Raw genomic sequence first — 26006 nt, 5'->3', positions numbered from 1 at the left:
AGCCAGGGAAAGCAGAGCTGCTGCTTCTAGTTAGTTTCACTGGAAACTGACCAGAAGTGCAGGGGCTAGGGATTCATGCTGGTGCCAGGCTGTCTGGAGAAACAAAGCAAACATGAACCATATTACATGCCAAGAAAAAAGGCTGGCTCATGTTTGTGTTTGGGTGCAGTGGGGTCAGATGAGTCAGTTTGGAACAAACCACCAATTGGCCATTTTTAGCACAGATCATAATTCTTGATTTGGTTCATGCCCATCCCTTAACAAACTAGATCATGCAAAAAGAACATTATGTGTTCAGCTTTCAGGCAACCCTACATTTGAAACTGTGGTGTTAGTCTTAATTTTACATATATAGAACTGCTTCGTATGACCTAATGATACATGGACCCCTTTATATGCTGATTAATAGAATCATCTGGGGTTATGAGAAAAGTTGCTGTTTGAATCAATGTATTTTTTATCAGTATGCTTTTATTAAAAACAAAGTCATTTTTATTACTAATAATATAGATGACTCATTCCTTGCAGATGTTTGTCACCATTATTGTGTGAATTCTGAGTCCTGCATCATTGCTGGTGATGGTAATGTAGAATGTGTCTGTCCTTTACGATATGAAGGTCCAAAGTGTGAAGTAGACAAGTGTGCTAAGTGCCATGGAGGACAGTGCATTATAGACAAGGAGAGTGATGATATAACATGCAAGTAAGTCAAAGTTATCATAATTAAATAATCACAATATATTTGATATAAACATTTGCAATAAAAATGAAGCTTAGTGTAAAATAAATGTATGTTAGTATACAGCAGGCTATATAATTGCTTGTAAATGAAACTACTGATTTCTGGGTGCTTTAAAAAAAGTTATCCAGAACTTCTCAGATAGTCAATGTAGGTCAGCATGTAGAATGGGGAAAACGTCTAGGAAAAAGGACAGAAAGGTTTCATTTATCCCTTACCTGAAATTAGAAGTTTTCATTCAGTTTGTGAATTCTAGGACTTCAGGAAGTTTTGGAGGCTTCCTAGTCACAACATACCTGACCACACATCCGTACTAGCCTTCTGCTTGCACATAGAAAACTAGGAACCAAACTAGATGCATCCCTGAGTCCACCAGATTAGAATTCGTTTTCATTCAGTTTATGAATTCTAGGATTTAGGAAGGTTTGGAGGCTTTCTAGTCATAGCATACCTGACCCCATACATCAGTGGTAACCTTCTGTGTGCATAAAGAAGACTAAGAACCAAACTAGATGCAGCCCTGAGTCCACCAAGGAAATGCTTCCACCATTTTAGGGATGAAATTTCCTCTTCACAAAAGCTTCAAGGAATTATCTTGATTGGGACCAGAGTATGCAGGGTAGGAGGAGCTCCTGTTCACCCTCTCCACACATGTTGTTTTCGAGTTCCCAAACCCCTGGTGTTGGGGCTCTTGAAAACAGTGGATAATTGGGAGGAACAGGGACACCTCCCCCACCACGGTCCCAATCAAGATCACTTTCACAGCATTTGTTAGTAGATAAAAGTGGTTGACTCAGAGATTCTGACTTGTGTATGTATGGCTTATTGTTGTATGCCTTTTAAAGTTATAATGCAACCTTCTAGAGCCTGTAAATCCCTGGTTTATTGTAGTACATTTAAACCATAGCCAGAATCTTGAAGTAATGTGGAGGGTGTACTAGAAACTGAATGTTGGTAGGCAGTGTGTCTGTGTGTGTGTGTGTGTGTGTGTGTTTTTGGCAATGAACACAGTTGTCAACTGTAAGAAGACCAGAAATGTAGAACTAAAAATCTTGTGTCACCTAACCCAACAGATTTATTGTAGCATAAGCTTTTGTGAAATTCAGCTCATTTTGTTAGTTGCATGACAATGTGGGCTGTGCTAAGCTTATGCCACAGTAATGTTGGTAAAATTTAAGATACCAGAAGACTTAATGTTGTTATGGCTGCTACATTTGAAGTTTTCACATTTGGAGTAACTTTTGCACTTTTTTCTGGTGGTACCTGCACACTTTTAAAATTGGATGTATACTTACCATATGCTGACAAGTAAAAAACAATTTGGGCCATGGAGACTAAGAAGCAGATGAAAACCACTCATGTTTCTACCTCCTTCTTCAAAAACATTATACTCCAATAGTAATTTTTTGTGATCCAAGAGTTCATCTCAGGATACAAATGTGACCATGAGTAAGTTAATTATGAAAATAACATTGCCACCCCAGTTGGAATAACGAGACAGACAACAAGATATGGATTAAAGGGCCACTTTATTAACTTTAAACGGCAAGGGGAAAAAACAGTGGGGACAGGTTAAGCCAGGGGTCAACCGGACCACCTCCTTAACCTGGAACTGGGCGAGCCCCGGGTGGGAGCCAAACCCAACGGCTCAAACCCGGCCGGCCAGGCACAAGATCCCGTTCACCTGCGCTCCACCATCCCCCAAGCCGTGCAGCCCGGGATGAGGACAATTCCAGGTGGCGGGATCCCAAGGCTCCCCGGAGCCAACCTTGGGCCGTACAGCTTAACGGTCACCCCAGGGACACCATTCACTCAAATGGAGCAGTGCCGTGGGCGCTCACCAATACCCCACACAACATGTTCCCAACAATAAACAGCCAGTGACCAACCTATTAACAGCACCACCCAAGCCAATTGCCAGCGCCAATCGACAACAGTACAAGGGAGGCAAAAACACACCCCAAACCGGTCAATATGTTTGAAGGTGAAAAATTCCTACCTGGCCCCTAATAAGGTGACCAGCCTAATGCCTGCACTGCGTGACGGGCGGGTGGGCGGGCCGAGAGCACGATTCCAACTGCGCCACATGAGGCGGGGCCGGCTTTATAAGGCCGCCCACGCCCCCGCCTACAAAAGGAAGAGTGCACTGTCTCCTCCTTCCGGGGAGGCAATGGACGGCCCCCAGCCTAATGTGGCCGATTGGTCGCTCGGCTGGGTGGGGGCCGAATTGTGATTTTCATATCACATTGATTTAAAAAATGCACAGATGCTAAAGTCATATCCATTTTGTGTGTGTGGAATGTTAAAGTCTAATGATTAAAATGAATGGTCCTGATATCTGGATATTCCTGACCTGAATAGCCAAGATTGTTGTCTTGTCAGATCTTGGAAGTTATAAACAGTCTAGGAACACAGTTGCAGACAAGCCAAAACAAATTCAGAAATCATGGAATCAATAGATAATGATGCTATAAAGAATTATTAAAGTAACGAAGTGTTATGTTCATAAAAATCAATGTACTTTGTTATTATTGGGACAGTGCATAAATGTTGTAGTCATATAATAACAAATCATGTCAATTTTTTGCAAACATAACACTTTATTACTTTAATGCATTCTTTAGAGCATTGTTATATATTGTTTCCACAGTTTCTGAATTTCTTTAGATCTTGGAAGTTAAACGAGGTTGGCCATGTTTAGTATTTGGATGGGAGACCTCCAAGGAATGCCAGGGTCGTGATGTGGAGGCAGGCAATGGAACATCTCTTGCCTTGAAAAACGGACGGGTTTGCCTTAAGTCAGCTGTGATTTGACAATGGTTGCCACCACCAGTATTTGGATGAAGAAGGCATTTTCTAAGGCTCTCTGTTCTAATCAGGCATTGCATTTTTCACCCTTGAACATGATAACCTAATAACTAATAATGTAATCATATCTGAGAGATTTCTTCAATCTAGGATATTTAACCAATCATGACATTTTAAGCACTGGCATTCAACTTTAATGCATTTTACATCACGTATTTTTCACTACAGCTGCACGAATGGAAAGGTTGCATCCAGTTGTCAGTTATGTGATGGTTATTGCTACAATGGAGGTATATGTCAGCTGGACCCAGAGACCAATATACCTGTTTGCCTGTGAGTATACTACTGCATCTGACTATTACCAGAACATCTGAATATCTAATAAATGCCTAGTATCCTATTGTCTTAATATATTTTTTCTGTCCACATTATGGCAGTGAAATCTTTGGTGTTCCAGGATTTTTCATTTCTCACTTTGCATCATTAAACTGAGAGAGATAGAAGAACCTGCCATTTTTAATTATGTTAATATCTGTACCCATTTAAGTTGTTGTGTAGATATATGCATTTCAATAAAATGGCAGGTGATAAAATAACACACATTGTTCTTTGATAATTTCAATATATTTCTTAGTATGGCTATTTTAATTGCTATAAATACGTTTTACCTTTTCAAAGTGAGCATTCATGTACCACATTTTGAAATGGATCCTTAAATCAGGGTTAACTGCCATTGCCATATTAATTTGTGCATGGACTTTTGAACACATCATGGCAGCTGCAGCATACATCTTCATAATACTACTAGAGTGGGGCTGCTTTGTTAAAAAAAAAAAAGATGTTTGAAGACTACAACTGTGGGGTGGAATCTCAGCTTAGAATCCCCGTCACGTCTCCCAAACAAGCTGGCTCATTTCAGCCACATGGGGAATATACATGTGAATTCTAGGCTTGTTAATGGATCAGTATATAACCACACATCAACCACATCAAAAATTAAGGCGCACAGTTTCAATGCATGTTGCACCATTATGCTTGATTATCTTTTAAGTGGTGATCAAAATAAATCACTTTGAGTTTAGAAGGGTTATCAATTTATTGTCAATGTGTTTTATTTCCCTTGTTACTGAAAACTTATGGCTGAAGGCAGAGTGTCTCTTTATGGCATATAGTTGTAGCATTGTAAAATGTCAGTAGAACAGGACTCTGTTCATTGACCATGATCTATCCTATGGCAAGAGTAACTGTATGAGGAAGGATGAGCATGAGGTTTAACATATCTCTGAACCCCTCTCCTTATGTGCACATGCAGCAGTTGGACCGCTATCAGAGAAGCACACGCTCCTCTTTGTCTACATCTACCTTTTCATGTTTGGTAGATATATGTTAATCATGCTCGGGGCCCAGATGCGTAGGAGGGGTGAAAGGAGATAGAGAGGATGTGCACAGATCTCCCATTATCCATAATGACTCAGGCACTATGTTATGTGCTTAAAAGACAGTGAGGAGGGCAACTGGACCCTGTTGCGGCCTGTGCGGTTATTTCCGTGCAGAGGCACTGCGGCTGCGCCCAACACTTTCAGTAAAGACTTTATGAGCAATATTTTATTAGACTTCCCTATGAGAGTACTGAGCATTTTTCCTTAGTGTTCATCTTGCCATAATTGTGTATATGCATTTAAAGCATGTTCCGCAAAAGGCAGAATATTTATTTAATTAGCTGTATTTTACTGAAATTCTGCAGATGCTCTGTGGGGTTTAAAAGTCAGCGCTGTGACCAGAAAGTGAACCCTTGTGATTACTACTGTCAGAATGAGGGAATTTGCACTTTAACTGCGTTTAATGAACCAAGATGCAAGTAGGTTTAACCTTCCACTTAATGCTGCACATTTTGTGACATCATTTCAGGCCACAGTTCATTGGTTCACATCATGCATATCCATATACATTTCACAATTTATACATAATCTCAGGGTTCATCTGTGTAATAAAATGCAGCCTTTTGTAGTTTTGCTAATGAGTGTATTAAAATATAGTGTATGGGGTAAAGTATTGCCATATAATTAGAAATGACATTTTATATACTATTTATCAACACAGTGAAAATAATGTGATATCAGGAGGTTTGCTAAATAACTCTACCTTTAAATAGCTTGAAGTTTAGAAAAATAGCAAACTGCATACAGATTTATTATTTGATTTTTTTTTTAAGTCTGATGCTACAGTACTAGAATGTACAAGATAATTGAACAAGCAGTTTGTCAGCTGTTGAAGCAATAAACTTCTTTATAAATGTAATATGAAAATGGTTGTTAAAAGGCAATTGCTACAGATGTCAACAAATTAGAAGAGCTCTCTTAACTCTTTCTGACTTTTACTTACTTAGTACTCAATTTAGCATCATTTGATCTTTCATCTGATCTTTCGAGTAGAATTCTGGTATGTTTCCTGAAGAAAAATATTATTGCTGACCAAGAAATGAAATTACATTTGTCTTGTATAGCATACTTTTGAAAATAAGGGAAACAAAATCAGGGATTCTAATTATATCTTAGTTTATTCAGGCTATCTTAGTTCATTCATTCCTTTATTGACCCAAGACATAAACCAACACAGAATTAAACATACTTAATCATATTGAAATAAAGGAGTTTAAGCTTGCTTAATGCTGTATTTCATTATGGTTATACAATTTTAAAGAATGCAAAATCATGGCTGCCATATGAATATCTTCTGTTATGTGATAGTTCTATATTGGGAGCATAGATTTAGAAAGATACTAACCACCTTGTTTCAAGAACATGGTGAGCTCTGATACCACATGTTTTTGCTAGATATTGGCATGGAAATGTTGTATGCACAGCCCATACAGTGAACAGTTTTCAAATATGGCAGCACTTTGGGGAGAAAATGCTACACAGAAGCATTTCCTAGTGGCAGCTTTATCATTGGAATTGGCTTTTATGTTTATTTTATGTCATCTTTCAGACACTGTTCAGAGAGACTTTCTGATTCCATCTTGTCAGAAATGTGACAAATGGGGTTTTTCTTTGTGTGTGTGTGCTGGCTCTTGGTTATTGTTTATCATATGGCAGAATTACACACAGGAAGAATATATTAATACAAAATACATAACCAAGCTACTTACAAGTTCGACAGTCAATGTTATGTCTAGGGGTGTGCATTCCCCCCCCCATGATTTTTTTAAAAAAATTCAGGCCTATTGGACCTGAATTTAAATTGAGTGCAGCCCACAGCCTCTATGATGATAGTCGACGCATTCATCAACATGCTGGAGCGCATGGTCCCCTTTGGATTAGCTCTGTGTGTGCCCCAGCTCCAAGCCAATTCAGAAGAACTGATGGCAGACTGCTCTCAGTGCCAGGCTTAAGCAGCCTAAGGGGACATCCCAGCCCCCAGCCCTCCATACCTCCCTCACCAATGCTGCTGGCCAGCCCACTGCAGACCGCCCTGCGCCACAGAGCCTGTGGGCAGCACAAGGCTGCTGAAATTCACTTCCTCTTCCCTGCTTCCCCTCCTGATACGCAATGAATGGTGACTGGTGAGTCACTGCCATACTTCTATTATATTACACTTGTTTATATAGATCAAAAGAAGTTTTGCACAATTAATGTGCAGCCTTCCTTCGTTCATGAGTTATTGATTTATAAAATCACTGTATGTTTTGGCATCCACAGTCAGGTTCATAGTTAAACAGTTTCCACGGTATTAAGGCATGTTAGTCCCCCTGAATTAAACGGGAAAAAGCAAGTGCTTAATTCCAAATATTTTACCTGACTTGGGCTATATATCAGAAAAAGTAGGGGTACTGGCAGGAGTCACTTCATTTCCTTTTGTATCACTTTCCCCTTTGTCTCATTCTGGCACTCCAGATCCTTTCCCCTTTCCTTCCTTCCATCTCTCCTTCTCACTTACCAACCAACAATTTTTATCTATCCCCACTATCTTCAGAGTTATTTATTATTTACTTTTTATACCACGTCAATCTTTCAATGGGGACCCAAATCAGGTTACGTCATTCTCCTCACAACCACCCTGTGAGGTAGATCAGGCTTAAAAAGAGTGGCCCAAGGTCACCCAGCAAGTTTCATGGTGGAGTAGGGATTTGAATCTGACTCTAGTTTGACACTTGAACCATTCCAACATACCAGCTCTCAGCTTTCCCTCTTTCCCTGCCCTCTGGCATCCTCTCCCTGAAAAAGTCTGGCTAAGTTGCAAAAGTCATGTGGTAGTGAGTCAATGAAATGAGTTGTGTGGTGACCACCGCCAGGCTTGACTGAGTTGTGTAAATTGTTTGGAAATTACCTCAGAGCCCAAGATATTGTGTGGCATTGAATCATAGCCACTGTCACAGCTGGGAGAGGTGCACAAATTGCACTACACGGGCTTGGTTTGCTTCTGGCCATCAATGGAGCAAAATCAATGAACATTACCTCCTGGATATACTGCTGTCAGCCAATCCCAATCTGTTGGTTTGGACCTCACCGTCAACAACATAAGAAGAAACAATAGGCTTATCTTAGGGTGACAACGTATCTTAAACCCTGGACAATAGTATGATTTTTGAGGCAAGATACAAAGGAGTATAGCAAACAGTTGTGAAGGAATGCAATGAAATAGATTTGTTCAGGGCTTTGTAGAAAAAGCCCAGCAAGAACTCATTTGCATATTAGGGCACACCCCCTGACACCAAGCAGCTGGAACTGCATTTTGAGCTTCATGCGCAAAAAAAGCCCTGAATTTGTTGTGATTCACAGATCTTTATTCTTTATATTGCCCATGGATTATCAGATCAGAATCTGACTGTGCTTCTTGTAGTGTTCTGTTGATTTTGAATATATTATTTGGTGAAAATGGGTACCCAAGATCATTTTAAAAATACAGAAAATTAACTGTCTCTCCCTTATTAAAAATTATAATTTTTCCCTAGAGTACCGTCACCATTTTACATGAACCAGGTCATCTCATTTTGTCCTAAGTCATTTCGTTCTAAAAAAAATCAAGCTGCTTCATGTGAATACAAAGGTGGAAAGGAGCAAACAATTGTGTGTTATGTGCTATCAAGTTGCTTCTGACCTATGAACTAATGGCCTCCAAAATGTCATATCATTAAAAGTCTTGTGTAGGTTTTGCCAACTGAAGGCTGTGGCTTCCTTTATTGAATCAATCCATGCTGTGTTGGGTCTTTTTCTACAACCTTCTTTTTTTCTAGCATTATTGTCTTTTCCAGTGAGTCTCATCTTCTCATGATATGGCCAAAGTCCAATGCCCTCAGTTTAGTCAGCCATTAGTTAATCTGTATACCTGAAAATAGAAAAAAAAAAATCTTAAACCCTTAATCCAGATATCAGTGAACAAAATAATACAGGCAAAACATTACTTTTGAGCATGCAAGCTTAGTTATACACATAAGAATTGCTAAGCATGCAATGATTTAACTTTAAACTTCTAGTGATACAACATGGATTCAGCAATTAAACCCTTTCTTATGATATTGATTTTTTTTTATTTTTTTTTAAAAGATGGCTAGCATTGATAACCATGATTCTGATCAAAACTGTTTGATGAATTCTTTTAAAAAATACTATTTAATCTTGTTTTACTTCCATATATATTTATATTTGGGATGCCTGAATGCTACCACATTTCCTTCAGACTTTTACATCAATCAACATTTTGGCTAGAACAGAGTGACCCATGCGCCCACACAAACATCACTTCTTGAAACCAGGGCAGGGCAACCCTCCTGAACACAACCTCTCATACTACTTTGAATGCCACAACCTCATGATTTTTTTTTGGGGGGGGGGAGGGGGGATACAATGAGCAAGGAGCAGAGCCTGAAAAGCACCACTGTGTGCAAAGAACTCTGTTGCATGGTCCAGGGACTCCTGACCTTTCTGTGTTTATTTTAAAATATACAGTTGATAAATTGGTATTGCCTGGCATTATATTATTTTTATTTATTTCTCATTGGAACCTGCTTTCTGGGGATACTTTATCACTTAGCATTTAAATCCTAAATGTATTAGGTACAATCCCCAAACAATAGCTGATACTGTTGACATTGGGATATAAATTACTTGTAACTTGAATCTCATTTTTTTTCCAGTGGGATTTAACTGTGATAAACTTTCCCCCAGATTGTGCCTGTGGAGAAATGCCTCATCTCCTAGGAAGCTGGCAATGAGCAGGGGTTGGCTGAGCATTTTAACCATTTTTTCTCTGAGTTAAGAACAAGGAAGGGGGGGGAAGTTAGCCCACGGCCTTCCAGATGCATCTCTTAAGGAATGTAGCAAATTAACCTAACAGGAGAGACAGTGGGATGGGCCAGTTCACCTCCCCTTTACTAGCAGGGAACATTGAGTTAGTGGTGTCTAATTCTAGAGAGGCTTGAGGAAGTAACTCTTTGGAGACAACAGGAAAAGAAACCTTAACCTGGGCTGACCAGGATCAAGGGGAGGAGACACAGACTTGTTAAAACCGTCAAGCATGGAAATTTCAGATAACCAAGTATTTGAATAAAACAAAGTCTTAGTTTATCGATAATCCATTGTTGCTCGTCAGAAGAGCACCTTGAAAGTGATACAAAGTATTGCAATACCTAAAACTTTAAGGGGTACATCAAAGCACTTGGGGAATGCTAGTTCAAAGACATAACAAGGACATGTGAATTACTATTTATCTACACCTAGTTATCTCTGTGGTTAAAACTTCCCTGGTCTCATGCATACAGTTGATGGTTACAGTGTGGAATCCTTCCGGGAGGCACCTGTTATCAATGCAACACATTCCTACATTTGTTACTCAAAGGTGGGAAAGGAAAAAGGGAGGGTGAAAGGCAGGATGGTACTTTGGCTTTGATATGCAATTACAAGGGAAAGCATTCTACAGGAAACTCAAACTTAACAATTAATACTGAATACTGGGAAAGCTTGGAGGCTATTTAAAACTGCAATCCTAGAAGCGCAGATAAAATATATACCACAAGTTAAGAAAGGCACAAACAGATATAAGAAAAGGCCTGCATTGTTAACAAACAAAGTAATGGAGATCCGGGAAATTACAGGCCAGTCAGTCTGACTTCAATACCGGGAAAGTTGGTAGAAACCATTATCAAGGACAGAATGAGTAGGCACATTGATGAACACAAGTTATTGAGGAAGACTCAGCATGGGTTCTGTAAGGGAAGATCTTGCCTCACTAACCTGTTACAGTTCTTTGAGGGGGTGAACAAACATGTGGACAAAGGGGACCCAATAGATGTTGTTTACCTTGACTTCCAGAAAGCTTTTGATAAAGTTCCTCATCCAAGGCTCCTTAGTGTCAGCTTGTGATCAGTTGCTTCCTATCGATACTAACCATATTGCCTATGCTGTTTATTTACTAACCCTTTTGCCCTGCAATAGAATGCAAAGTATGTTAGGGAGAAGCAGCAGAGAGGAGGGAGGCCTTGGGCGCCAAGGGCCATAAACGGCTGGGTAGGCACCGCGCCGTTTCTCAGGCCAGGCAAGGCCGCCAGACGGGAGGGGGAGTGTGGGCAGACTCAGGAAAGACAGATAGCAGGCGTGTGAATCAAACACCTCTGAAGAGAAAGCAGCTTTTGTTTTAATGATGATTTAAAGTGATCTGCCTTTGATGTATCTCAATATATGCTGGCCCCATCCAATGTATGTTATCACTTTCAATGGTCTTCTCCAGTAGAAACATTGTGTATCCAATAAAGAAACTTATTTCTAAAGAAAGAGTTCTTTTGTCCTGGAATCTCAGTGATCACTACGCTGACATTTTGAAAGTGATTCTTAAAAGGGGGCTTATTGGCGCGAGTTACTTCTAGCGAATGGCTACAGAGGCACCAGACGACCGAGAGCCCTGCATACCAAATCTACCAGTGTCCCCGGCTTGGTACGTTACCGAGAAACGCAGGCCGCGGAAGGTGAGCAGCCAAGTGCTCTTCATCACCCCACAGAAGTGGAAGCACCGCACCTCCACCACTCTCATGGAAGAAGCCGTGCAACGCCACGCCAACCTCCTCCGCAACCCCGGGGACCCGGAGGCGCCACCTGGCTCTCCCGAGCCGACGGACGGCCATCGCGGACGGGGGGGAGCCTGAAGACGGCCCGGGGCCAAGCCGGAGGAGGGACAGCTGCGACTCCCGAGATGGTGAGGACGAGGAATCACGAGCCTCCTCCCCGAAAGCCGCCACCATGGACGAACTTCGACGGGAGGTCGAGATCCTGGGCTGCGACCTCCGCCGAGAGATGAACCTCACCATGACCCTGATACTGAAGGAGGTGCAGAAGCAAGTGGACCGCGCCATCGCGGGAGTCAGAGGAGCAGCGGCCCCGATCCCGCAGCAGCCCGCCGCGCTGGCTGCCCCAGCAGCACCGGCGGCACCGGCAGTCCCAGTGGCACCAGCGGCGCCGGCCACGCCGGGCGGGCCCCAGCTCCCGGCGGCCCGGGTAAAGACCCGAGAGCTGCTCGTCACATTCGACGGCACCCCCGACAAAGTGGAATACTTCATCATCCAGGCCAACACCTACATGCACTACTGGGGGGCGTCCTTCCATGATGAGCGCAGCCGAGTAGCCTACCTGGGGTCGAAGTTGGAGGGAGAAGCCCAGCTGTGGTACGTGACCCTTTTCGAGGCGAACGGGCCGGAGGTGGCCACCGTAGCGGGATTCCTGCAAGCCCTCCTGTCCCAGTTCGAGGACCCCCTGAGGGAGACTGTGGCCATAGCCGCCCTTGAGGGGCTACGCCAGGGGGGGAAGTCGATCCGAGAGTACTCCCTCGAGTTCCGGAACCATAGCCGCAAGATAAGGGGCTGGAGCGAAGCCATGAAAATCCGAGCCTACAAGAAAGGGCTTAATCCGGGCATCCTGGACCGGGCACTGGGGCAAGTCCGCCCAGACACCCTAGTGGGCTGGATCCAGTTGGCGGGGGAGATCGAGAACAACATGAAAGAAGTGGCGATCCAGCGCCAGGGGCTCCAACCACGCACCAACCGAGACGGGCGCCCAGCAGCAAAAGCGGAGCCCAAGAAGACGGGAGGGGGGGCGAGCCCCAAGACCGCCACGGGGCCCCGCAAATGCTACCAATGCGGGGACCCGACCCACCTCGCTGCCAACTGCCCAGACCGGGCGAGGTCCAGCACCCCCGCCACGAAAGGGCCGAGTGGAGGCGCCAAGAAACCCAGCAAACCGAAGGAGTCGAGCCGCAGCAGCACCGCTCTGTCGATGGTGCCTGACGAGGATTCTATAATGCTGGAAGAGCTTGGGGACGACACCTGGGAAGCCGAGCCGTCGGGAAACGAGGACGACCTGCACTAGAGGGTGCCCAGCGGCAGGTCCCGGAGAAAGCGGCAACATTACGGGTGAGAATCTCGGGGGAACTGATGTTCATCCCACTGACTTTATTAAATGTGGAATTAAAGCGCTTTGTACACGCTCAGGCACTCATAGACTCAGGGTGCACGCGGGAACTAATAACCCCGCGGTTCGTGGACATGTTAGGAATTGGGCGCGAGCGCCTACCCCGACCCCTCGAATTCGAGCAGATGGAGGGAACACGAATGAAAGGGGAGCCCTGCGTCGACAGGACGCAGGAGATACTCATGGGGGTAGAGGACCATTGGGATCCCGAGGTGTTTGTAATTGCACCATCCTGCTCATTCGACATCGTACTGGGGGTGGGGTGGCTGGCGAGGCAACAGCCAGACATTCAGTGGGGGGAGCACACTATTGACTTTTTGGATCGAAGGTGCACCTCCCACTTGTGGCGAGAGTCATGGGGGCCTCAGCCTCCCCCCAAGAACGAAAAGATATGTGTAACTATAGAGGAAGTGAGAACGATCCCGAGGGAATACCGAGACTTGAAAGGGGTCTTTAGCGAGATCGAAGCGGATGAGCTGCCGCCCCATCGGGCCACTGACTGCGCTATAGAGCTCATCCCAGGGCAGCCGCTTCCAAAAGCCAAACTGTATTCGATGGGCTGGGCAGAAAAAGAGGAATTGCGAAAGTTCCTCAACAAGAACCTCAGGCGGGGGTTCATCCGCCCCGCGACAGCCCCCCACGCAGCCCCCATCTTATTCCGCAAGAAAAAGGACGGGAGTCTTAGGCTTTGCACAGATTTTCGTGGGATTAATGGGATTTCGATGTCCAACGCCTACCCCATCCCCCTCATCAAAGACTTGCTAAGCAGCATCTCGAAGGGGTCAATATTTACCAAGTTAGACTTGCGAGACGCCTACTTCAGAGTCAGGATCAAGGAGGGGGATGAGTGGAAGACAGCGTTCAACACGCCAATGGGGCAGTTCGAATATTTGGTGATGCCGTTCGGACTGCAAGGGGCCCCTGGGGTCTTCATGAACTTTATCAATGAGGTCCTATGGAAGTACCTGTACAAGGGGGTGGTGGTGTACCTGGATGACGTCATTATTTATTCGAAGGACAGGGCGTCCCACGTCAAATTAGTCCGGGAGGTACTGACCACCCTCTATGAGAACAAACTATACGCTAAATTGTCCGTGCGAGTTCCACAAAGAGGAATTAGACTACCTGGGCTTCCGCGTGTCCGGGAAGGGCTTGGCCATGGACCCAGCCAAGATCCAGGCAGTCTTGGAGTGGGAACCCCCGAGGACACGTAGACAGCTCCAATCATTTCTCAGGTTCGCAAATTTCTACAGAACGTTCATCCAGGGGTTCGCCAAAGTGGCCCTACTCCTCACCAACCTGTTACAGACCAAGCGGAGGGGGCCTGAAGCGAAAAAACCCGGGGCGAAGCTACACTGGACTAGCCAGTGCCAGGAGGCGTTCGAAACCCTGAAGCGGCTCTTCACGAGTGAGCCCGTGCTAGTGCACCCGAACGAGCTCAAGCCCTTCGTGGTTCAATGCGACGCCTCCGACACGGCCGTAGGAGCCATACTGATGCAGAAAGACGAGGGGGGCTGCCTAAGACCCTGCGCCTACATTTCCAAAAAATTCTCGGGCGAACAACGGAACTGGTCGGTGTGGGACAAGGAAGCCTACGCCGTCACCTTCGCCTTAAAAACCTGGCGATCGTGGTTTGAAGGGGCCAGGGTCCCCTTCGAGATTTGGACTGACCATAAAAACCTAGAGGCGCTCACTGGGCGCCGAAAACTAACTGGCAAGCAAATACGGTGGGCTGGGTTCTTTGCCAAATTTGACTTCACCCTCCGCCACATTCCCGGGTCAAAGAATTTTCTAGCCGACGCGCTCTCCCGGCTCCCGCAGCACGAGAGCGAGCGCGAGGAAGTCATAGACTCACTCATCCCTCCCGAGGCGGTGGTGGGGGCCGTCAAAACCCGCTCGCAAACAGCGAAAGCCCCAAAGTCCCTGTGGGGAGGGGAACAAGTTGATCTCGGAAGCAGAGGCGGAAGGGAAGGATCGCCCGGAGGGAGTGGAGAAAGGAGAAGGGGGGTTCTGGTTCCATGACGGAAAACTTTACGTCCCCAAATCGCTCCGGGTGGAAGTGCTACAACACTGCCACACCAACAAACTGGCCGGCCACTATGGCTATGTGAAAACCCTACATATGGTGCACAGACAATTCTGGTGGCCCCAAATGAAAAAGGAGATTTCTGAATTTGTGCAAACATGTCCGACATGCTTGATGGCCAAAAGAAGGGGGGGGAGGTGCCCGGGCTACTCCAGCCGCTTCCCTCGGCAGCACGGCTTTGGTCGGTGATCTCCATGGACTTTATTGTGGAGCTACCCCCCTCCAAAGGGCGAACGGTAATTCTAGTGGTGGTGGACACATTTTCCAAACAAGCCCATTTCATCCCCTGCAAAAAGCTCCCGACCGCCAAGGAACTAGCCCACTTATTCTTTGTGCACGTGGCTCAGATCCACTCATTCCCCGATAAGGTCATTAGTGACCGCGGGCCACATTCGTTGCCAACTTCTGGCGGGAGTTCTGTAAACTGTTAGGGATGGAGCAGGGCCTGAGTTCCGCCTACCACCCGCAAATGGACGGTCAAAGTGAGCGGGTGAATGGGCTCCTGGAACAGTACCTCCGATGCTATGTGAACTTTCAACAGACTAACTGGGTGGAGCTATTACCCTTTGCAGAATACAGTTATAACAACAGCCTGCATGGCTCGATAAAAGTCTCCCCCTTCCAGGCCGTACATGGGTACGAGGGGAAGCCGTTCCCAACTCTACCGGGCAGCGACACCCCCCCTATCTCGCAAGAGTGTCAGCAATGGTGGAAGTACCTAGAGAGCTCCTGGAAAGTCATTCAGGAGAACTTGGAAGAGGCTAAAAGAGACTATAAAGCCCAGTTCGACAAAAAGCACAGCCCGGGGTGGGATTTCAAGGTTGGAGAGACTGTGTTTTTATCAACTAAGAACCTCCCACTTCCCCAGACATCTCGGAAGCTAGCCTACCAGTTCCTTGGTCCCTTCAAGATTAAACGGGTGATCAATAAAGTGACTGTTGAATTGGATTTGCCCAAGCTGTTCAGTAAAATACACCCTGTTTTCCATTGCAGTCTTATCCGTCGAGATCCGGGTGGGTCGAAGTGGCACCCTCGGGGCCCCGAGCCGGAACCCACAATGGTCCGGGGCCAGAAGCACCACGAAGTGAAAGAGATTCTCGATTCTAGGGTGCACCGGGGGGTCCTCCAATACTTAGTGCGCTGGCGCTACTTTCCGCCCAGCTGCGACAAGTGGGTCAAGGCCCCAGATCTCAAAGCCCCTAAACTGCTTAAACAATTTTACCTACTGCACCCAGACAAGCCCCGAGCAAGAGCTTAGGGGGGGCAGTATGTCAGCTTGTGATCAATTGCTTCCTATCGATACTAACCATATTGCCTATGCTGTTTATTTACTAACCCTTTTGCCCTGCAATAGAATGCAAAGTATGTTAGGGAGAAGCAGCAGAGAGGAGGGAGGCCTTGGGTGCCAAGGGCCATAAACGGCTGGGGAGGCACCGCGCCGTTTCTCAGGCCAGGCAAGGCCGCCAGACGGGAGGGGGAGTGTGGGCAGACTCAGGAAAGACAGATAGCAGGCGTGTGAATCAAACACCTCTGAAGAGAAAGCAGCTTTTGTTTTAATGATGATTTAAAGTGACCTGCCTTTGATGTATCTCAATATATGCTGGCCCCATCCAATGTATGTTATCACTTTCAATAGTCTTCTCCAGTAGAAACATTGTGTATCCAATAAAGAAACTTATTTCTAAAGAAAGAGTTCTTTTGTCCTGGAATCTCAATGATCACTACGCTGACACTTAGTAAGCTCAAGAGTCATGGAGTAAAAGGACAGGTCCTCTTGTGGATCAAAAACTGGCTAATAATTAATAGGAAGCAGAGAGTGGGTATAAATGGGCAGTCTTCACAGTGGAGGACGGTAAGCAGTGGGGTGCCGCAGGGCTCAGTACTGGGTCCCATGCTCTTTAACTTGTTCACTAATGATGTGGAGTTGGGAGTTGGGAGTGAGCAGTGAAGTGACCAAGTTCACTACATTGACACTACATTGTTCAGGGTGGTGAGAACTAGAGAGGATTGTGAGGCACTCCAAAGGGATCTGTTGAGGCTGGGTGAGTGGGCATCAACATGGCAGATGAGGTTCAATGTGGCCAAGTGCAAAGTAATGCACATTGGGGCCAAGAATCCCAGCTACAAATACAAGTTGATGGGTTGTGAACTGGCAGAGAATGACCAAGAGAGAGATCTTGGGGTCATGGTAGATAACTCACTGAAAATGTCAAGACAGTGTGCGTATGCAATAAAAAAGGCCAACGCCATGTTGGTCCATCAGTTGCTGTGTGTGTGTGTGTGTGTGTGTGTGTATACACACACACACACAGTATGTCACAGAAGTGAGTACACCCCCTCACATTTTGCAAATATTTAAATATATCTTTTCATGTGACAACACTGAAGAAATGACACTTGGCTACAATGTAAAGTAGTGAGTCTACAGGTTGTATAGCAGTGTAAATGTGCTGTCCCCTCAAAATTACGCAACACACAGCCATTAATGTCTAAACTGCTGGCAACAAAAGTGAGTACACCCCTAAGTGATAATATCCAAATAGGGCCCAAGTAGCCATTTTCCCTCCCTGGTGTCATGTGACTTGTTAGTGGTACAAGGTATCAGGTGTGAAAGGGGAGCAGATTATCACTCTCACTGCCTCATACTGGTCTTTGGAAGTTCCACATGGCACCTCACAGCAATGAACTCTCTGAGGATCTGAAAAAGCAAATTGTCGCTCTACATAAAGATGGCCTAGGCCAGGGGTGGCCAACGGTAGCTCTCCAGATTTTTTTTTGCCTACAACTCCCATCAGCCCCAACCAGCATGGCTGATGGCTAGGGCTGATGGGAGTTGTAGGCAAAAAACATCTGGAGAGCTACCATTGGCCACCCCTGGCCTAGGCTATAAGAAGATTACCAAGACCCTGAAATTGAGCTGCAGCATGGTGGCCAAGGCCATACAGTGGTTTTAAGAGGACAGGTTCCACTCAGAACAGGTCTCACCATGGTCGACCAAAGAAGTTGAGTGCTGGTGCTCAGCGTCATATCCAGAGGTTAGCTTTGGGAAATAGACATATGAGTGCTGCCAGCATTTCTACAGAGGTTGAAGGGGTGGGGGATCAGCTTGTCAGTGCTCAGACCATATGTCACACGCTGCATCAAATTGGTCTGCAGGGCTGTTGTCCCAGAAGGAAGCCTCTTCTAAAGATGATGCACAAGAAAGCCCTCAAACAGTTTGCTACAGACAAGCAGGCTAAGGACATGGATTTCTGGAACTATGTCCTGTGGTCTGATGAGACCAAGATAAACCATGACATTCCCACCACCATGCTTGACTGTAGGCAAGACACACTTGTCTTTGTACTCCTCACCTGGTTGCCGACACACATGCTTGACACCATCTGAACCAAGTAAGTTTATCTTGATCTCATCAGATCACAGGACATGGTTCCAGAAATCCATAATCTGTTTGTCTGCAGCAAACTGTTTGCGGGCTTTCTTACGCATCATCTTTAGAAAAGGCTTCCTTCTGGGACGACAGCCCTGCAGACCAATTTGATGCAGTGTGCGGCGTATGGTCTGAGCACTGACAGGCTGACCCCCCCCACCCCTTCAACTTCTGTAGCAATGTCATGGTTTGGGGCTGCATGAGTGCTGCCAGCACTGGGGAGCTACAGTTCATTGAGGGAACCATGAATGCCAACATGTACTGTGATATACTGAAGCAGAGCATGATCCCCTCCCTTCGGAGACTGGGCCGCAGGGCAGTATTCCAACATGATAATGACCCCAAACACACCTCCAAAATGACCACTGCCTTACTAAAGAAGCTGAGGGTAAAGGTGATGGACTGGCCAAGCATGTCTCCAGACCTAAACCCTATTGACCATCTGTGGGGCATCCCGAAATGGAAGGTGGAGGTGTGCAAGGTCTCTAACATCCACCAGCTACGTGACATTGTCATGGAGGAGTGGAAGACGACTCCAGTGACAACCTGTGAAGCTCTGGTGAACTCTATGCCCAAGAGGGTTAAGGCAGTGCTGGAAAATAATGGTGGCCACACAAAATATTGACACTTTGGGCCCTATTTAGACATTATCACCTAGGGGTGTACTCACTTTTGTTGCCAGCAGTTTAGACATTAATGACTGTGTGTTGCGTAATTTTGAGGGGACAGCACATTTACACGGTTATACAAGCTGTAGACTCACTACTTTACATTGTAGCCAAGTGTCATTTCTTCAGTGTTGTCACATGAAAAGATATACTTAAATATTTACAAAATGTGAGGGGGTGTACTCACTTCTGTGACATACTGTATATAAATACACACACACACACACACACACACACACACACACATATATATATATATATTGGCCACTGTGTGACACAGAGTGTTGGATTGGATGGGCCATTGGCCTGATCCAACATGGCTTCCCTTATGTTCCTGCTGTCTTCAATTTTTCCTAGCGTTATTGTCTTTTTTTACATGTGAAATAATTGTTTAATTTCTCTAGATCCTCACCCTGCTAGGATTCTTTAAATAAGATTATCAATTTCTTTTTCCATACATAACAATCCTGATCAAACCAGTTAGAGAAATTAGAAACAACTGGATTCACAGGTAGAGCTTTGGAGCTACAATAGTTGGACGAAAGAAAGAATCCTGAAAGGACTTTTTCATAAGGATTTGAATATATAATTGCCAATTTTAACCCACTCATCGTTTCAGAGTAAAAAATAGTAGAAAATTCCCTTTCTTGTGATGAAGTCCACCTTATCTTTCTCAAAATGTCACAAGGTACTTTCTCATTTTGAGGAAACAATCATTTGTCCCCAAGTCAGACTTTAAGGACATTACTAAAAGCAGATGGTGACTTTCAGTGCAAAGTTCTATAACAGCAGTATTAATAACTGCAAGTAAATTTAGTGAATGCATACAGTAGTCTTTCATGCTACAACCTCATGGAGAAATGAATGTAAAATTGCTCACTGTGGGAATGTGAGGAAGACCTTTAGCAATTATGACACTATGCATAATGCAGAATTCAGTCAATCTAATACCAACTTTATTAAGTAGAATATCCTTGGGTTGGCAAGGGTAGTAACTCTTCACTTTCAAATCCCAAATGTGTGATCCACTTTTGATTATTGTACCTATTCGGGCATCAAAGATCATAATCTGGGCAGTTGAAAATTTTTTTGTTACCAACAGTATATATTCAGAAAATCTTGCCAAGTTGGCTGTTTGTCCCTTTTCATCATTGGATGGCGGTAAATAAACATTAACTACAATTAATGGCAGAAAATGCTGACAACAACAAGGCCTGAGCTATTGGAGGACAATTTATACCTCACCAAAATACCTCACCAAAAAATCTGCTTTATAATGGCCTTTAGCGTGCATTTTATAAACTGAAAGATTAAAAACTTTAACATCTTTCAGGTTTAATACACTTCTGATCATGTTTCCTGCAATAGAACACAATCAAAAGTCTTTCAAAAGTTAATAAAATCTAAGTCAGACATTTTATTCCTCCACCCTGCAGTATTCTAAGAGACAAAATGGAAATTTCTTGTCATCGCTCCATCAGATAGTCAATCCATGTTAACTATCTGTTTCAATGTCTTGTCATCATTATATATACATCCATTTTGTTCTGGACAACTTCTATATCAATACCATTAGCTCAGTCAGCAGACACTAGGGAGAGGGAAAAGAGGGAGTTGCATGTAAAATTACCATTTTACTCCAAGGGAGGGTGGGTTAGGTCCATCTCTTTTGGAGAATTTATTGAGATGAAACTTCCATCTTCCTTTTGCTTATGTTTTTCTGTAGGGGAGAAGTCCATTGATCCTATAAGCAATTGTAATTGATGTTTGGTGAGCTCCAGTCTTTTGACAATCACTTGCTGTTCCATGACTGGAAGCTTCCCAAAAGATTGCAAGAGGTCTACCTCTGTTGAATTTTCTAGATAACCATAGTTGGAGATGACATAAAGTTGATTCAACTACCCATCCTTATCCTCTAGGGTCATTTGGGCCCATTCAGTACATCCCATAAGAGCTTTGCTATTAGTTGAAACCTGCCATGCCTTTCTTGCTGCTGTTGATTTCTCAGAGTTTTTAGAATTTCTCTCAATTTTAGATAGGTTGGTCAGCAAAGCAACAACTGATGTATTTAAAAATGAATGTGCAGGAAAGACCCCCTTTGACCACAAGTTCTTTTTTAGTCTTTGAATTAATAGAGGATTTGAAGATAAGTAGAATTATCTGTGTTTGAAACGTGTGATTAAGAGGTTTGATGTTATCAAAATCAATTTTATGATATTTAATTTGGAGTAGCTCACAGAGATGGGTATTTAACAAAGTAGCTACTTCTCCTTCTTGGGATCCTCCGTCTGTAACAGCAGACTGTTATATACACTTTATTTGATTGTAAAATCAATTTTTGGAATATTCTCCTTGGATTCTATAGCACCATAGGACTCAGAGCAGCTTCTCAAAGAAACCTTTCTCTTCAGTTCAAGCGTTGTTCCCTCCTGAACGTTTGATGTAATTAAAGGAGAACTCACTGACCGATTTCGCACTAGGGCTTGTTCCGAGTGGAGAGCCTTTTTGATCCGTTCTCCCATGGCAAGCAGAAAACACTTGGAAAAGGATCCTGTTTGTTGTGGAAGAGCACCATACAAACTCGCAGCTCCAGGGCAACTTGTACGAAAATGGAGAGAAGTCCCAGGAGCAAAAGGGCTCTCCACCCGGAACAAGCCTTGTATGAAATCAGTCACTGTCTGAGTTGGTTGCAAATTGCCAATAGTTACAGGCATTTTATTTATATCTGATGCAAGACCTGACAGTTGGCCTTCCATCCCCTTCAAGTACTTAAAAAGACTTTCAACAGTTCTTGCAGTCAGTTCAAGAAGTAGGTGCTCATTTGAAAATACTGATCTTTCTTCATTTGCACAGCAAGTGTGCTGCATCTTTAATTGCTGCACCCCAGCTCAACAGTCAATGTCTACTTCATTATCCAAATCAAGTTGATTTATTATCTTCTCCCCACCCTCATATTATGTTCCTGCTTCCAAAGGAGCAAATCAGTTTGTTGTTTTGACAGAAATACAGCCTGAGGCTTCTTGTGTTTGTTCTTTGATACAAAGAAATCCCCAATTTTAGACAGTTTGTCTTTTCTGGTGACTCTTGCTTCTCATGTGACCAAAATATGATAACTCTAGTTCAGTCATTTTAGCCACTATTGAGAGTTTTGGCATGATCTGACCTAGAACCCACTTACTTGTCTCTTTGTCAGTCTGTGGTATCCACAACTCTCTTCCAACACCACATTTCAAAGGAATCAACTTTCTTCTGGATGTTGCGCCACACCCATTAATTTTAAAACTAGCCATACTTTTTCATGAGCTATGCAGTCAAAAGGTTTGGTATAATCTATGAAACAAAAGCTGATTTTCTTCTGAAATTTTCTCATAACCTCAGTAACTAATGTAAATTCGCAATATGATACCTCGTGCCTCTTCCTTTTCTGAATCCAGCTTGAATGTCTGGCATTTCTCATTCCATATATGTTGACAGTGTTTGTTGTAAGATTTTGAACATCACTTTACTCACAAGAGAAATTAATGTGATAGTCTGATAGCTGCTGAAGTCTTTGATATCTCATTTTTCTAAGGAATTGGAAAGCAGATTGAGAATTTCCACTGTGGACCATTGTTTTGTTTCCCATATTTGTTGGCATATTATTCATAAGATTTTGATGGACTCCGTTTCTGTGGCTTCAAATGTCACTATTGATATCCCATATACTCCTGGTGATTTGTTTCTCCCAAATGCTTTGAATGCAGCTTCTCTTTCTAAAATTGCAGGTTTTTCTTCAAAAGTTTCTTCTTGGAAGGAATCTGTCTTCGTTGTGTCTCCTCTGTATAATTCATCAGTGTACTGTTCCCTTCTTTTATTTTGTCCTGTTCAGTTAATGCATTTCTACATTAATTTTTCAGAATGCCTAACTGCTTTAAATTTCTCCTTGATTTCTTGGATCTTGTTGAACAGATCTCTTGTTCTTCCTTATTTGTTGTTCTCTTCTGTTTCTTTACGCTGGTAATTATAATAGTTCTCTTTGTTTCTACATGCCAATTACTGGAACACTGCATTTAAATTTCCAGTTCTATTTCTTTCACCTTTCACTTCTCATCTATCTTTGGTGATATTAAAAGTTTCACTGGTCATTCATTGAGGATTTTCATTTATTTTGGCTACAGGAATAATCTTTGCACATTCTTCCTTGAAAAAAATCTGTTTTCAGCCCATAGTTCTTCAAGTTTCATTCACTTTAATTTAAGAATGCAAATCTGTTCTATACATGGCCTTTAAACTCTTTGGGAATATTATTTAGATTGCATTTTGATACAATGAATGTTTTGGGGGTTTTCTTCAGCTTTATTCTAATTTATTCTAATTTTCAGTATTCATGGTCTATACCACAATCACCTCCTGTTCTTGTTTTAGCAGAGAGAATAGAACTTCTCCATCATCTGCTTCTGATTGTGTAATCTATTTGATATCTGTATTGGCCATCTAGTGATGTCTACATATTCAATTATCTGTTGGTTGCCTAAACATATGTGTGCAATTAACAACTTTTTGTCTTCACAAAATTCCACAGCTTCATTTGATACTGCTATCCCAGATTTTCTGACTATATTAGATTCTGCTTTATTTCTCACTCTGCATTCCAGTCACCTGTGATTATCAGCACATCTTGCTTAGGTGTGTGATTATTTTCTTCCTGGACACTTGCATAAAAGCTTTCAACTTGTTCATAATCAGCATCTGTAATTGGAAAGTAAACTTGAACAATGGTTATGTTGACTGGTGTATATTCTGGTCAGACTTTCCATTACAGCCTCTGATTGTTTGTGCTATATCTTACTTCACTGTTAGAGCAACTCCATTTCTTCTGTGTTTGTCATTTCCTGACTAAAAAACTTAGTACTTTTATTACTGAAAATATCCTAATCTGGTATACTTAATTTACTCTCAGAATTACAATGTTTAAATGTTCCATTTCTCATTTCATGATTTCAAGCTTACCTTGATTTAAACTTCTCAAGTTTGATTTTCTATTAGCTTACCTTGATTCATGCTTCTCATGTTCCATTTCCTATTATATGAGTTGAACAGCTTTGAACTTTCCTCTTTCATCTGTTTACATCAACAAATGAATGTTCTTTCAGCTTGAATCCAGTTGCAACATTAAAAATGGTGTTATTCATACTTATGCTCTGCTGTTCCCCAGTAGATGACTGAGTGCTATCCAACTTAGTGGCCTTGTCTTCCAGCACAATATATATATTTCCCCCCATTTTTAATAATCTCATCATGAGAGAGATCTTGGGGTCATGGTAGATAATTCACTGAAAATGTCAAGACAGTGTGCGTTTGCAATAAAAAAGGCCAACGCCATGCTGGAAATTATTAGGAAGGGAACTGAAAACAAATCAGCCAGTATCATAATGCCCCTGTATAAATCGATGGTGCGGTCTCATTTGGAGTACTGTGTGCAGTTCTGGTCGCCGCACCTCAAAAAGGATATTATAGCATTGGAAAAAGTTCAGAAAAGGGCAACTGGAATGATTAAAGGGCTGGAACACCTTCCCTATGAAGAAAGGTTGAAACGCTTAGGACTCTTTAGCTTGGAGAAACGTCGACTGAGGGGTGACATGATAGAGGTTTACAAGATAATGCATGGGATGGAGAAAGTAGAGAAAGAAGTACTTTTCTCCCTTTCTCACAATACAAGAACTCGTGGGCATTCGATGAAATTGCTGAGCAGACAGGTTAAAACGGATAAAAGGAAGTACTTCTTCACCCAAAGGGTGATTAACATGTGGAATTCACTGCCACAGGAGGTGGTGGCGGCCACAAGTATGGCCACCTTCAAGAGGGGGTTAGATAAAAATATGGAGCAGAGGTCCATCAGTGGCTATTAGCCACAGTGTGTGTGTGTGTGTATGTATGTATATATGTATATATATATATATATATATATATATATATATATATATATATATATATATATATATATATATATATATATATATATATATATTTGGCCGCTGTGTGACACAGAATGTTGGACTGGATGGGCCTTTGGCCTGATCTAACATGGCTTCTCTTATGTTCTTAGAGTTTTCAAGGTATGAGATGATCAGAAATAGCTTACCATTGCTGCCTTCTGCACAATATTAACCAGGGTTAGCTGAAGTTTCACTGCCATTGTCTATGATGCATATCCTTTGCCGGAGTCACCTTCCACTACTGCTGCTGCCTAGTTCCTACCCTTCAATGGTTTCTCTGCCTCATCACCATTGGTACTGTCCATTCTTTTCTGCTGATGTAGCCACTGATTCCTGAAGGGGATAGATGCATCTCAGATTGGTGTCTCAGATGTGACCATTCAGCTTAGAGTGACTCTGCTAGGAGTTCAGCCTCTTGACAGTGTCTAAACTCATAATGGGTACTTTTATTCACGGTCATCCGACCAGCTTAATACAAACAGAAACAAAATCATAAAAACAAACCCATCACCTCTTACACAAAGTTCCTCACGCCAACTATTTCACATATTGTTAAAACTCATAGCCAAGATTTACGTTCTCAATTTCCCTCCTTTCCAACTGAGCAACATAACAGAAACGGGCAATCTTAGTTGAAACATCAGAGTGAGTGTCAGACAGGAGGAAGGCAATCTGCTCATCCTCCGGCCTGCCCGCCAAGGACCCGAGAATTGGAGAGATTAATCTTGCCCTCAAGTCATTGTAAATTGGGCACCGTCTAAACTCATAATGGGATTGTTCTCAGTTTTTTGCTGACACAGGCCTTTTCAACACTTGGAAATCCACCTGGGTTTGACACATTCATTTAC

At 43.3% G+C, this 26006-nt stretch overlaps 1 protein-coding gene across 1 annotated transcript in view; it reads left to right on the top strand.

Annotated features, from left to right (window-relative positions):
* Nucleotides 1–26006, top strand: part of LRP1B (LDL receptor related protein 1B) — a 1229602-nt gene that overhangs the window by 1175500 nt on the left and 28096 nt on the right. The window contains exons 85-87 of the mRNA XM_060257450.1: nt 529–703; nt 3776–3880; nt 5292–5405. Coding sequence (XP_060113433.1) covers nt 529–703; nt 3776–3880; nt 5292–5405 — 394 coding nt within the window. The remainder of the gene's footprint in view (nt 1–528; nt 704–3775; nt 3881–5291; nt 5406–26006) is intronic.

The sequence above is a fragment of the Heteronotia binoei genome, chromosome 16, assembly GCF_032191835.1.
Source record: "Heteronotia binoei isolate CCM8104 ecotype False Entrance Well chromosome 16, APGP_CSIRO_Hbin_v1, whole genome shotgun sequence".
Taxonomy (NCBI): domain Eukaryota; kingdom Metazoa; phylum Chordata; class Lepidosauria; order Squamata; family Gekkonidae; genus Heteronotia; species Heteronotia binoei.
Note: the sequence above shows the minus strand (reverse complement) of the source record. Positions and strands in the feature narration are given on the sequence as shown.